The sequence below is a fragment of the Eutrigla gurnardus genome (assembly GCF_963514095.1).
Source record: "Eutrigla gurnardus genome assembly, chromosome: 15".
In the NCBI taxonomy this organism is placed as follows: domain Eukaryota; kingdom Metazoa; phylum Chordata; class Actinopteri; order Perciformes; family Triglidae; genus Eutrigla; species Eutrigla gurnardus.
Genome location: NC_139938.1, coordinates 1,311,165 through 1,324,755, shown reverse-complemented (window position 1 = coordinate 1,324,755; position 13,591 = coordinate 1,311,165). Strand labels below are relative to the sequence as shown.

Sequence of the window (13,591 nt, the reverse complement as noted above, 5' to 3'; positions counted from 1 at the left end):
AATCTAAATGACCATGATGGAGTATGAAATACTGAGATATTTTTTTTATTGAAGACTCCAAATTAACATGATTTGCATTCCTCCATAGGTTTTGTTGACTTCCTTTACAGAATTAGTCAGTTGTTCATTCGGATCCCTGTTTTCTGACTGATCCAGCCGTAGTAGCGTGAGACTCGAGTGTAGATGCCATACTTCCCGTCCATGGCACACTCCTCCCCCCAGCTGACGATGCCTGTCAGGAACCATGTGCCTTTGTAATTAGTGGCATGCGGCCCACCGCTGTCCCCCTGGCACGAATCCTTCTGTTCACTCCGGAAGCCAGCGCAGAACATAAAGCGTGTGACGTGGTCCCGGCTGCTCTGTTTACACAGGGTGCGGTCCACGTGGGGGACCCCAAGCTTTTGGAGCTTATTGGCCTGAAGGCCTCGGAACTTGAGCTTTCCCCAGCCGCTCACCAGAGAGCTGCTGGACTCCCTCAACAGCTTCTCCGTGAAGTCTTTGGGACCCAGGCAGATGGGACGCCGCTGGTTGGACAGTTCCACTGGACTGGACAGCTTCAGCAGTGCAATATCGTGGTTATACTGTGAAATCTTGGCATCATACTTGGGGTGAAGATGCTGCTCTTCCACCATGTGGTCTCGCTCTGGACCCTCATTCTGGCTCACGTCATGCTCACCTGGAAGCATCGATTGATGTGCATGCAGTTAGATTACTCTCTGCACCCGGTAATGTGATAGGTCCAGCAGCTTCTGATCTTAAATCTCAAATGTCACAGCTTAGTTGAAAAGAGGCCATTGCATTACCAAACAAACATGACGTCACATCAGTTATAATTGTTAATACCAGTTTGTCTGTACAATAGAGATGTGATCAGAGATTTAGAATATGAAATGTCCTACCAACTCTGACAATGAACCCCACTTTAGCGATATGAGGTGCCGTCAGACAATGTGCAGCGGTGATGACCCATAATGCACTGAGAAGAGCTCCTCCACAGAAAGGCTCTGCCCTTTCAAGGACAGCTGAGTGAGACATCAGAGTTACCTGCACACAAACGCATACTTAATGATGCACTTCTCTTCTCCAGCAGGATATTCTTTCCCCTCTACCACTATGCTTCATCTCCCCTCGCTGTGACCCCTGTGCCTCTTAAAGGGAAAATCCAACATTTTCTAATTGACATTTAAAAAAATCCAGAGGGAACAAGCAAACAACCCACGATGTGTCTCCTCATTTTCCTTTTTTTAATTTCTCTTGTTCCCCCTGACTTGTATCACCTAATAGCTCCACACGTATGTACTGTATATGCAAGATTAGCTGGAGAAGCAACCTACAAAGACAGGGGTAAAGATACACGACACTGTTAACCACACATGTATAAACAACCATCTATGCTATATTTCCTGCCAATGCTGGAGTGGAGAGAGATTGTTAGGTTCACATCTGCACCGCTGTGGTTTTTACCTACCAGGAAAGAAGAAAGTGAAAAACACCTAACTGCACCCCGCCTTTGAATATCATCCATTTGCCTTCAACACAATACAGTACCTGCCATGGTATCTCTCCAGGAATGGCCTCATCACCTCCCACAATCCTCTGGTCGCTGTTCTCCTCTGCTGTGATGGTGGGCAGGGTCGGGTAGAAAGCCCAGGAAGGCCAAGGCTTCGTCTCTGTGGGCTGTTCGGTGTCACTGCTTACGGGGGAGCTGGGCTCTGACCTCACTGGCCGGGATTTGACTGCAGAGGCCACGGAGATGTCGGACATGTCGGAGTCATTCGTGCTGAGGTCGTAGTAATCATCAAACAGCTGTTCTATATCGTCATCGAAGAAGTAGTCACCCAGGGCGTCGCTGATATTGTACGATCCGTCAGAGCCGTTTGTCGTGCTTGATGAGCGCGGGCCGAGGATGGACCTGGTGGTGGAGGACCTGTTCACGCCACCACAGCTGAATGGTTCTACGGGGAGTTGAAAGGCAGAAAACAGTAGTGTCACATTTGATTGCTGTGAAGGTTTTCTTGGAGCCCTTTTGCTGTTTTGTCACAGGTTGAGGTTGCAGGTTTACACTCAGATTCAACCACTGTGAGGTCTCACTTTATCAGACAGTTGTTATTGTAGGTTTTAAGACGTTAGCATCATGAAGCAGTAGGTTAGAGACATAGGTGTGTTTACTGGAGATTGGTGGTTTTTCTTTGTGGTTGTGGTCAGTGCAATCAGAGGTTGGTGCAAGTATCATTTGTTTGAAAGCTGGTTTCCTGTGTGGTTCCTGTTCACACTGCCAACTACACCCATATATTATGGACATTATTGGACAGCTATAAAGTCCAACTGACCGTATGAGTCAGCCTGTGATTCCTTAATGGGACGTGTCCAGCTTCCTGTCTTATTGCTGTTTAAAAGACAGCTTGTACATCACTCTCAAATCCTGGTTTGTGACTTTCTGTGGGCGAGGAAGTTTATGTACAGCAGCTGAAACCAGGATTTCATGAGGAAGGTGTAATTTACTCTAGAAATGTTGTACTGTGTTCTTCCATTCATTTTTGTTAATAAACTAATCAATTATGAAATAGGTTTTACTGCAGGGTTAAACTACCCTGCAGTATAAAAATTGTTCTACTTTACCAGCTGCATCATTAAAGTGACACTTGCATCAATGATTATATTCCAGTGATAGAATATCCATGTCATGCTTTTGTACTTGAACACAATTTGAATGGACTAACATAGTATTTCTTCACAGTGGTATTTATACTTTTACATCATTTTACACCATCAAATCAAATCAAATCAAACTTTATTTATAGAGCACATTTTTCACGACCAATGGTTGACCAAAGTGCTGTACAGTTCAGTAAAACAAATACAATACAATACAATGAGAATAATAAAAATAAATAGAAATATACACAAAATACAGTAGACGGGTGTCATGCTCAGCCTGAATTAAAAGCCATGGAGAACAGGTGGGTCTTCAATAGGGACTTAAAAACCTCTAGGGTCTGGGCTGATTTAATATGCCAAGGCAAGCTATTCCAGAGCCTCGGGGCAGCTGCCGCAAAGGCTCGGTCCCCTCTGGTTTTAAGTCTGGTCCTGGGGACTTTCAGGAGCAGTTGATCTGCCGACCTCAGTGCTCTGGCTGGATTGTGACTGTGTAAAAGTTCGGATAAGTATAGTGGAGCCAGTCCATTTAAAGCTTTAAAAACAAATAGCAAAAGTTTAAAATCAATCCTGAAGCGGACAGGGAGCCAGTGTAGTGAGGCCAAGACTGGTGTAATGTGGTCGCGCTTTCTTTTTCCAGTCAGAAGACGAGCGGCAGCACTTTGCACGAGCTGCAGGCGACGGAGCAACGACTGGTCGACACCCAACATACAAAGAATTACAGTAATCCAGCCGTGAAGAAATAAAGGCATGGATCACTCTCTCTAGGTCTTTGGGAAGAAGATAGGCCTTAATCTTGGCTAAGAGTCGAAGCTGGAAGAAACTTGTTTTGACAACAGAGCTGACCTGCCTGTCAAATTTAAAAGCACTATCTAGTGTTACTCCAAGGTTCTTGACATGAGTGCGGGAGTTTGGAGTAAGTGGGTCCAGAAAACCAGCAGAAAAATCCTGAATATTTTGCCCAAACATAATAATCTCAGTTTTGTTTTCATTAAGGTTGAGAAAATGTATGTCCATCCAAGTTTTTATATCAGATAAGCAATCAAGCAATGGCTGCAATGTATCCTTACTCTTGGATTTTAAAGGGATATAGATTTGTACATCGTCAGCAAAACAGTGGAAAGAAATGTTGTGTTTCGCTAAGATGGATCCCAGGGGCAACAAATACAGTAAAAACAGGATAGGGCCCAAAATAGAGCCTTGAGGGACTCCACAGGTGAGAGGGGCAGCGGTAGAGGAAAACTCCCCCAGGTGAACTGCGAAACTCCTATCAGAAAGATAAGACTCGAACCATTTGAGGGCAGTACCTGTGATGCCTACGCACTGTTCTAAACGTAACAGAAGGGTCCTGTGGTCCACAGTGTCGAAGGCAGCTGACAGGTCTAGGAGCACAAGGACAGCAGAGTTACCTGCATCAACAGTTAAAATAAGATCATTAAAAACTCTTAAAAGGGCCGTTTCCGTACTGTGGCGTGGTTTAAAGCCAGACTGGAATTTTTCATTGATGCCATGGAGAGTTAAAAATGATTGCAGCTGAACATAGACTACCTTCTCCAGAACCTTTGACAGAAACGGTAGCTTAGAGATAGGTCTAAAATTAGAAAGAACAGAAGGGTCTAGATTTTTCTTTTTGATTAGAGGCTGTACTACAGCATGTTTGAAGGCAGCTGGGACACAGCCTGAACTGAGACAAGTGTTTATAAGAACAAGAACACTTGAGCCAACAGTATCAAAAACTTCTTTGAGAAAGCGAGAGGGAATGCTATCAGAGGGGCAGTTCGTCGGCCGCAGACCCTTCACTATATCTGAAAGTGATGACAGCGACACAGGCTCAAACTGGTCGAAAACAGCAGGGCACATCGGTGTAAAAACAAAATCGGGGGCAGCCAGTGTGTGTAACTTAGACCTGAGAGCAGAGATTTTTCCGATAAAAAATTTAACAAAGTCTTCACAAAGGGAAGCTGACGGCAGGATGGAAGGAACCTCACAGGGATTTACAAGAGAGTTTATAATGTTAAAGAGAACTTGAGGCTTGTGACTGTTTGTGAGGACAAGATTAGATAGATACTTTGTTTTAGCCTCTTTTACAGCTGTCTGATAGATGGATAAAGCAACCTTTAAGGCCTCTAAGGAGACATGTAGTTTGTCCTTCTTCCACTTTCTCTCAGCACGCCGACATGAGCGTCTGAGAGAGCGGGTGGAGTCATTCAACCAAGGCTCAGAAAGTGCTTTAGTGCGTCTGGATCTAAGAGGAGCAACAGAATCCAATATACTTTTACATATGGAGTTAAAACTGCTAAGACACTCCTCAGCGCTAAAATCACAGTTTTCATCTGAGATCATACATTTGTTAAAAATAACTGAGAACTGGGATGCAGTTGAAGGGTTAAATGTACGTGAGCGGCGTACAGGAGCACACACCTTAGGCCATAATGGTTTTGAGCATTTCTTCCATCATTGCCAGTACAAGCACTCTTTAAATGTATCAAACTGCCTATAAGCAAAGCACAAGCACGTCACTGAACATGACTGATTTTATTTTACCTGTGGGTTCGCAGCTTCTCCTGTCTGGCCCGAGTCTGTAACCGGCTGCACACTGACACACCGGTCTGTTCAGACTGTCCTCCTCGAGAAAACGACCACATAGGTCGTGTGTCAAGCACCGAATTACGACCATATGTTACGTTTCAAAATAGCGCGCCCTCTAGCGGTCAAGTAAATATCGACACTCCGGTGTCTCAGACGATCGCCCCCCCCCCCACACGTCGACCTAAACCTACCCCGATTCCACGACATCTTCCCCCCACCCCCTCCCCACCCCCCCCCCTACCCCCCACCCCCATCCCCCCCCCGCGCGCCCCCGCGCGCCCCCCGCGCTACCCCCCCCCCCCCCCCGCGCGCCCCCCGTCAATCACCCCCCCCCCCGCGCGCCCCCCGCGCTACCCCCCCCCCCCCCCGCGCGCCCCCCGCGCTACCCCCCCGCGCGTGCATCATCGGCAGAGACCGCCTCCACACGTCGACCTAACCCTAACCTTAACCACTACTATCGTTGCGGAAGAATCTCCGCAATACGCTCCCAGAGGTCGTATTCGAGTGCATGGACCAACGACAACTGTGGTCGTATGAGTTGGAGGACTTGTTGGGTCTGTTGGCCTTCATCAAGCAGAAATGGGAACATCCACCATTGTCGACCGAACACTGCTTGTTCACCTCTGAAAACACAACGAGTCTCTTCAAGGTGTTGCTTCTTCATCATCATCACGCCCACACTGTCTAGTTCCTTATTCAAACTAAATATATACATTTATTGAATTGTTACTTATTCAAATAATGCCAAATCAGCCTATTGTCACGATAATCGATGCAGCTATTTGAGTTGCTGTCGAGATCATCGCTCCTTGATCTTATAATAACAAATGCCCCCCACAGGTATACTGATGCTGGTGTTTTCGGGAATGATCTGAGTGACCATTGTGCCATTGCAGTGGTCAGAAATGCTAAACTCCCCAAAACCAAACCGCGAATTTTAATCAAAAGAGATTTTAAGCTTTTTCATGAGCAGGCTTTTTTACATGACTTGTCCAAATTTAAGTGGGAACAAATCTCCCTCCTTGATGATGTTGAGTTGGCCTGGAATTTCTTCCACTCAGAATTCCTGAAGCTAATCAACAAGCATGCTCCCTTACGCAAATTCAGGATAAAGGGGCGAAACAATAGATGGTTTTCTACTGAAATTGGAATCCTTCTTAAGGAAAGAGATCTTGCCTGGGTCAAAGCACGAAAAACAAAAATTGAGGCTGATTGGATCACTTTTCGTCAGCTCCGCAACAAATGTACCTCCCTAATTAAGAAGGCTAAATCTGAATTTTATCTAGCTGAAACCACCAAAAATCTAAATGATCCCAAAAAATTTTGGAGAGTTGTGAGATCAAATTTTTTTGTCAAAGATTCAGCTAACCTGACTGACAAATGTGACATGTTAAATCATTTTAATGAACATTTTATCACAGCTGGGCACTTATTTGATTTTTCTAACAGTACTTCTAAAAGCACCGTTTTATCTGATGAACCCTCTGTTGTAAGTCGTCTCCCTGTTGATTGTTCTTTTCATTTTGAACTTGTGTCTACTTCTGAGGTCTGTAGTGCGCTGAAGAACCTGGATTCCAAAAAATCAGCTGGTCCAGATAGTTTGGATCCATTCTTCCTAAAGCTGGCTGCTGACTTCATTGCTGAGCCTCTAGCTTGTATTTTTAATCTAAGCCTCAGCACAAATAAACTCCCTAAAGTTTGGAAATCCGCTTTTGTCCTCCCATTGTTAAAAGGAGGCGAACCCTCAATTGTTAACAACTACAGGCCTATCTCCAAATTATGTATTTTAGCCAAATTATTTGAAAAATTGGTCTGTGATCAGTTGAAGGATTTTCTGGAATTGGAGAATATTCTCGAACCCCTTCAATCTGGTTTTAGGAAGCAGCACAGCACTGTTACTGCTGCCCTGAAAGTTCTAAATGATGTGTTTGAGGCGCTGGATTCGAAAAAGTTCTGTGTGGCTCTGTTTATTGATCTATCCAAGGCTTTTGATACTGTGGACCACAATCTCTTGCTACAAATTCTCCTCAAAAATGGTATTTCCAAACAGGCTGCCTCTTGGTTTGCTGATTATCTGACAAATAGGACACAATGTGTTCAGATGGCTGGAGTAAGCTCCACCTTTCTTGAGGTAACTAAAGGTGTACCTCAAGGCTCAGTCTTAGGACCCATCCTTTTCACAATCTACATAAATAATCTGTGTGCAAACATATCAAATGCCTCATACCATCTTTATGCGGATGATACTGTAATTTATTGCTGCTCTCGTTCGATTGCTCAGGCATTTGAATTTTTGCAGTCCGCCTTTGATGCTGTACAGGTTCGATTGGAGAAACTGAAATTGGTTTTAAATGCTGATAAATCCAAACTGATGATTTTTTCAAATTCAGCTGTTCCCCTGGAAAATGTCCCTTCCATCAGAACTGTCCGGGGTGAAACTCTAGATTTGGTCACCAGTTATAAGTATCTGGGATTCATTATTGATGATGCACTTTCATTCAAATTGCACATTAAAAATTTGATCTCTAAATTAAGGGTAAAGCTCGGTTTCTTCTACAGAAACAAATCATGTTTTTCACTCAGAGCTCGGACGTTTCTGATGTCAGCAACCTTCATGTCTGTCCTTGATTATGGTGATGTGGTGTATATGGCAGCTTCATCCAGCTGCCTCAAATCCTTAACTCCGGTCTATCACTGTGCGCTGAGGTTTATTACTGGCTGTAGTCGCCTCACCCACCACTGTGAATTATACGCAAAAGCTGGCATGCCTTCCCTCAATGTAAGACGCCATACACATTGGCTGACCGTAGTTTTTAAGGCACTTCTTGGCCTGGCTCCGATATATTTATGCATGTTCCTTCAGAGAACTGGAAGCCGCTATGCCTTAAGGTCAAATGACATTCTGCACTTCACTGTTCCTCGAGCTCGGACTGAATCGGGAAAAAAAGCATTCAGTTTTGCTGCCCCTTCTGCTTGGAATGCTCTCCAATCTGAACTGAGATTATCAGAACTTGTTTCATTGGAAACATTCCGCTCTATTTTAAGAAAACGTCAAAGGAAAACTTTTGAACAGTGCCTATGTTCTTAATTTGTTACTGTAAATATATCTTCTGCACTTTATTTGCCTATCGACTTGCACTTTAGTATTTGCTTATTCACTCGCACTTTAGTACTTAATATTTTAATGTTTTCATGTTTGTTTTTTGCTGCTTGTTTGTTGTTGTCTGTCTGTCCTGATTGTCATGACGTGTGCTGCTGCCTTTCTTGGCCAGGTCACCCTTGTGAAAGAGGTCTTGATCTCAATGGGTTTTTTATCTGGTTAAATAAAGGTTATAATAATCTCCAATGTTATGAGGAGGAACTCACCGATCTCACAGTTTTTGCCGTTAAAGTTTGGTTTGCAATAGCAGACGTATGAGCTGATCCCGTCTTCACACACACCTCCGTTTTGGCAGGGGGGTGGTTTACACTGGTCGCCATCTACACATGGGTCAAACACACACACACACACACACACACACACACACACACACACACAGGTTCAGAGGTGACGTCTGCTTTAAATACAAAGTAGAGGTGAGAACTCGTTCGTCACCTGTCTTACCAATGTAGATGGCCCAGAACGCCATCTGAAATGAAACACATGAATGAGTAGGGGTGGGATGATTTTTTTAATCACAATAAGTTGATTGTGGTAATTTTCCATTACTGTGATAACTGTAAATATCGTCATGAGGGACTTCAAAATGACGTCGAGTTCGATCATGGTAGGCAGGTGAAAAATAGAGCCTGATGCAAAGACTGCAGGATACAAAAATTCATTTATTTATTTGTTTATCCATTATTTCTACTTATACATTATTTCTACTAAGTGACACCAGTATATTTTAAGTGACACATTTTGATGATTATTGGGATAATATCCTGCATCCCAATTATTTTGGCTGAGATAAATGTGAAAATGACATTTTAGACCCTAGTTTCGTAGACTAGGCGTAGTCCGCGCGCAGCGCACGTGCGCCACGCCGACGGGGTGAGTCCGCCTGGACTTTGCAAGTTTCGTGCACCGCGCAGGCTAGCGCAGGCACACCTCCCGTCACTCCCACCGGCGCAAGTGGGAAAGAGGGAGGAGAAGAAGGCGTGAGTGGGAGACGAGGAGGAGACGAGGCGCGGACTGGGATTAATACAGTCGATTCAGATCTTCACCAATCAAATTAGCTCCTCTCCTCTCCTTTAATGCGTTAGGGGAGGTTCAGTGCAAGTTCCGTCACTTGACAACCTGATGACAGAAGCAGCGCCGCCGCTCCCGCCACGCGCATCACGCGCTGTGCGTGCGTATCATAATAATAACAATGCCGATATTATAAAAAACAGGAGAGAGAGAGAGGGAGATGTTTTGGTCCGGGAGGCTGAGTTTCCGTTACGCATGCCATCTGCCTTTGATCTGATGTCAGATGTGACGGGACAATCTATATAGATATAAATTCACGTGTTGATTCAATTAGTTGCATTAAATAGTGTTTGTTGTGATTAGTTATTGCATTTAAATGTGCCTGGAACTGTGGAAACCTGCCTGTGAGGACTTGGTGATGTGTGCGCACTGCGCTCTAGTCAGCCAAACTTCCACTCTGCCAGCTGTAATTCGCCTTGAATGAATGGACTTTATTTGCGCCTTGCGCCTTTAAGGAGAAATCCGGTCATTTTTTACCCCATTTCCGTTGTCCTCAGGGTCATCCCGACTTATTAGAAGCAAAAAACCCGACAAAAATTGACGTTGCCTAGCCCGAGATCTGTACCTGCCTGGCAGCCTTCCAGACTCGCTCCAATGCTAACCCATTGGGGCACGTTATATCTGCTTTCTTGGGCCTCAGAAAACAATTCCAAGACCTATGCAACACAGGTTGGGTCCATACGAGACACCACGGCGCTCGTTTAGCTCAAATAGTGTTGCAAAACGACATAAATATGTGTGTTTTAGCATGAAGTTACTCACCTCAAATCACCCCGTAGACATTAGCAGAAGATAGCCGAGCGCCTGTCGTCCCTCCCAGTCACCGCAGAAACGAGAACGTTTTCCTCGTAGTTTTGATTTTGTATCCATAAAGAATTGATCAAGCAGTGCAGTCGTCCTGTCCGTAATAAATCCATGAAGCTTTTATGTCCATATGTATGACTATGTTACAACATAGCAACGACTGCTTACAGAGCCAAAACAATGCAAGTCTCGCGCAAGTTCCTGTCTGCCGTCCTCACTCTGGAGCTGGTTTCAAGCCAGTACAGTGAAAAATCTTGGACAGTCGCGCGAGGGTCACTTTGATCTCACTCTGTTGATGAGAGACTGCAGTCTGCACACGCGACTCCCACTCGTGCTGTCAACACAACTAGCCTACTGAGACTGCGCAAGATTTGTTGTCTTTGTAGCAGGTTCAACTGTCACAAAGGCTAAGCAATCTTACTATGTAGGCTAGCGCTAGTTACACTGTCATATGGACATGACGGCACTGCTCGATAGAAAGAAGTTTGTCACTGTATTGGCTTGAAAACAGCTCCAGAGTGAGGACGTCGGGAGACGGGAACTTGCGCGAGACTTTTGGCTCTCGGCTACTGTTTAGCTGTAAGCAGTCGTTGCTACGTTGTAACATAGTCATACATATGGACATAACAGCTTCATGGATTTATTACGGACAGGACGACTGCACAGCTCGGTCGTTTCTTTATGGATACAAAATCAAAACTACGAGGAAAACGTTTTCGTTTCTGCGGTGACTGGGACGGACGACAGGCGCTCGGCTATCTACTGCTAATGTCTACGGGGTGATTTGAGGTGAGTAACTTCATGCTAAAACACACATATTTATGTCGTTTTGCAACACTATTTGAGCTAAACGAGCGCCGTGGTGTCTCGTATGGACCCAACCTGTGTTGCATAGGTCTTGGAATTGTTTTCTGCGGCCCAGGAAAGCAGATAAAACGTGCCCCAATGGGTTAGCATTGGAGCGAGTCTGGAAGGCTGCCAGGCAGGTACAGATCTCGGGCTAGGCAACGTCAATTTTTGTCGGGTTTTTTTTTTCTAATAAGTCGGGATGACCCTGAGGACAATGGAAATGAGGTCAAAAATGACCGGATTTCTCCTTTAAGGTACTTGTCCACAGGCAGCGGTGTTTCCCCGCGTCCCATTCATTGTCTATGTGAAAAGCCGTGCAATGCATTCTGGTAGCGTCGCAGCCAATGTCGAGAGAAGGCGTGCGAGTTGGCCGCTCCTCATTTGCATAAGGTTGAAGTTGAATCTACTTTACGCTAATCAGAGGCGCCGGGCTCGACTCGCCGCCTCGCGAACGCTCGCGAAAATCTTCTAAACTGAATGTTGTCGATCTAAAATAAAGACAGATTCAGCAACTGCATAGCTTATATCTTGATTAAAATGTTTTCAGAAACACCTTTCGGTGAACTATTTTCGTAGAATAAGAGAAAGTTTCCAAACGAGCCGCCATGTTGGTCTGCGTGAACTCCGGAGCAGACAGGACAGCAGTGAAAGCGTTCGTCCAATCAGGTGCAGCCATGAACTGTGCGCGTGGTTGTATGAAGGAGAGCACCTATCAATCATCCTCTCATGGTAGCCCGCCAAGCATGCAATCCTGGGAAGCGGTGCGTCCATTCGCGTTTAAAATCGCCCCTGTGGACACGTACAGGGGTACGAAAATAGTTCACCGAAAGGTATTTCTAAAAAAACATTTTAAGCGAGAAATAAGCTATGCAATTGCTGAATCTGTCTTTATTTTAGATCGACAACATTCAGTTTAGAAGATTTTTGCGAGCGTTCGCGAGGCAGCGAGTCAAGCCCCGCGCCTCTGATTAGCATAAAGTAGATTCGACTTCAACTTTATGTAAATGAGAAGCGGCCAACTCGCACGCCGTCTCTCGACATTCGCCGCGACGCTACCAGAATGCAATGCACGGCTTTTCACATTGACAATGAATGGGACGCGGGGAAACACCGCTGCCTGTGGACACGTACCTTTACGCCAAGAGTAGACTAGGTTGGATCTGGCGAAGTCTCGGCGAGGCTTTTTGCCACGAAACTTCCGCTGCACCAAGCTGAATCTGTGACGCCTCCCCCTGCTGCGCCGCCACACCCATCTTGGCGCAGGCGATCCACCAAACTGCCAAACTGACCGTGCGCAAGGCTGCGCGGGTCGAAACTTGCATTACGCCGGCTCCGCCACCCTGCGCAGCCCTGCGCTGCGCCACGAAACTAGGGCCCATTGTCCCATGCTTAATGAGAAACCTTTATTTCTGTAGGAGTAGGATTATGTGTGTGTGTGTGTGTGTGTGTGTGTGTGCATGACCTACAGTTTTGTCATTATCCTCAAACACTTCCCGAGCCTCCTCCATCGTGCAGGTTTCCTCTTTACACTCCCTCTCCAGGTTGGCTTTCTGAAGAACTTCTTCAAGATGGCCACTGTTGTACCTGCGGAGGCGGCGCAGCACTGTGTCCGCCGTCTGCTGAGACAAAAACACAGCTCCTGAAAAGGTAACAGAGGACAGAGGAAAATGATTTAACAGACATTATTCTCCAGCATTACCCACTAAAAACAACGTTTAACTGGAGCAACATTGAGATTCTTTTTTAAGGCTTTCCGATCAAATTTGTGGACATTTATTTGCGATGGATCATCAGAGAAAGAAATCATCAAAGGTGTGAATCTGTGTGTTAAGATAGAAGAAATACATGTTTGTCAGATTGTGCTGTCCATCTGCTGTCCTCAGAGGAAAGTATATAAAACTACACACAGCGTTAGAAACCAGTCATTTCGGGGTCAGACATCAGGCCGTTAAAGAATCCCACCTGCTCCTTCGCCTCTTCCTAGATTGTTAACATGACCTCTGGCTGCCTCCTTCCTCCTCAATCGTTTACCTGTGTTGTCCTCCGGGATTTCAGCAGCCAGTTCCATTTCCAGCAGTAAACCAGCGATAAAAGCTAGTAAACAAACTCTGGCCATCTTGTCGTTGTCTGTTGTCTGTCAGCTTTTGAAGCTTGAACTGAATGCTGGAGAGACGGATCCAGCACTCCAAAGTACAGAGCAACACACTGTTTACTCACCTGGGAGGCCGTAGGGTCTGTGTGTGTGTGTGTGTGTGTGTGTGTGTGTGTGTGTGTGTGTGTGTGTGTGTGTGTGTGTGTGTGTGTGTGTGTATGTGTGTGTGTGTTCACATTTGTGGTGTGAGAGTGAAAGACAGAGAGGGGGTGGGGGGAGATATTTTATATTTTCAAGAAAGAGTGTTCAAAAAATAAATTATTTGATTTATTCATGTCAGGTTGAGACAGAGCAAGATCAATGATGAGGAC

General features: G+C 45.3%; 1 protein-coding gene across 2 annotated transcripts; it reads right to left on the bottom strand.

Annotated features, from left to right (window-relative positions):
• Window positions 1–15: 15 nt before the first annotated feature.
• On the bottom strand, window positions 16–13,278 carry f9b (coagulation factor IXb). Of its 2 annotated transcripts, XM_084028326.1 has the most exons (10): window positions 13,160–13,278; window positions 12,595–12,767; window positions 8,849–8,873; window positions 8,611–8,724; window positions 5,806–5,867; window positions 5,200–5,269; window positions 1,839–1,955; window positions 1,549–1,736; window positions 900–1,044; window positions 16–676 (listed from the first exon to the last, which is right to left on the bottom strand). In XM_084028326.1, exons 1-10 carry the CDS (start codon window positions 13,242–13,244, stop codon window positions 117–119), a joined length of 1,539 nt encoding a protein of 512 aa, XP_083884452.1. In that variant the 5' UTR covers window positions 13,245–13,278; the 3' UTR covers window positions 16–116. The 2 variants fall into 2 exon arrangements, with proteins under 2 accessions (XP_083884452.1, XP_083884451.1); XM_084028325.1 differs by having other exon boundaries at window positions 17–676; window positions 1,549–1,955.
• Between the last annotated feature and the right edge of the window lie 313 nt (window positions 13,279–13,591).

Excerpts from the sequence above, each read along its gene's own strand:
- f9b (XM_084028325.1), bottom strand. The coding sequence starts at position 13,244 with ATGGCCAGAGTTTGTTTACTAGCTTTTATCGCTGGTTTACTGCTGGAA. Across the intron at positions 5,868-8,610 it reads CGGCAAAAACTGTGAGATCG|AGGTGAACAAGCAGTGTTCG; the intron begins GTGAGTTCCTCC and ends TTGTGTTTTCAG. Across the intron at positions 1,956-5,199 it reads GAGAAGCTGCGAACCCACAG|AACCATTCAGCTGTGGTGGC; the intron begins GTAAAATAAAAT and ends AACTCCCCGTAG.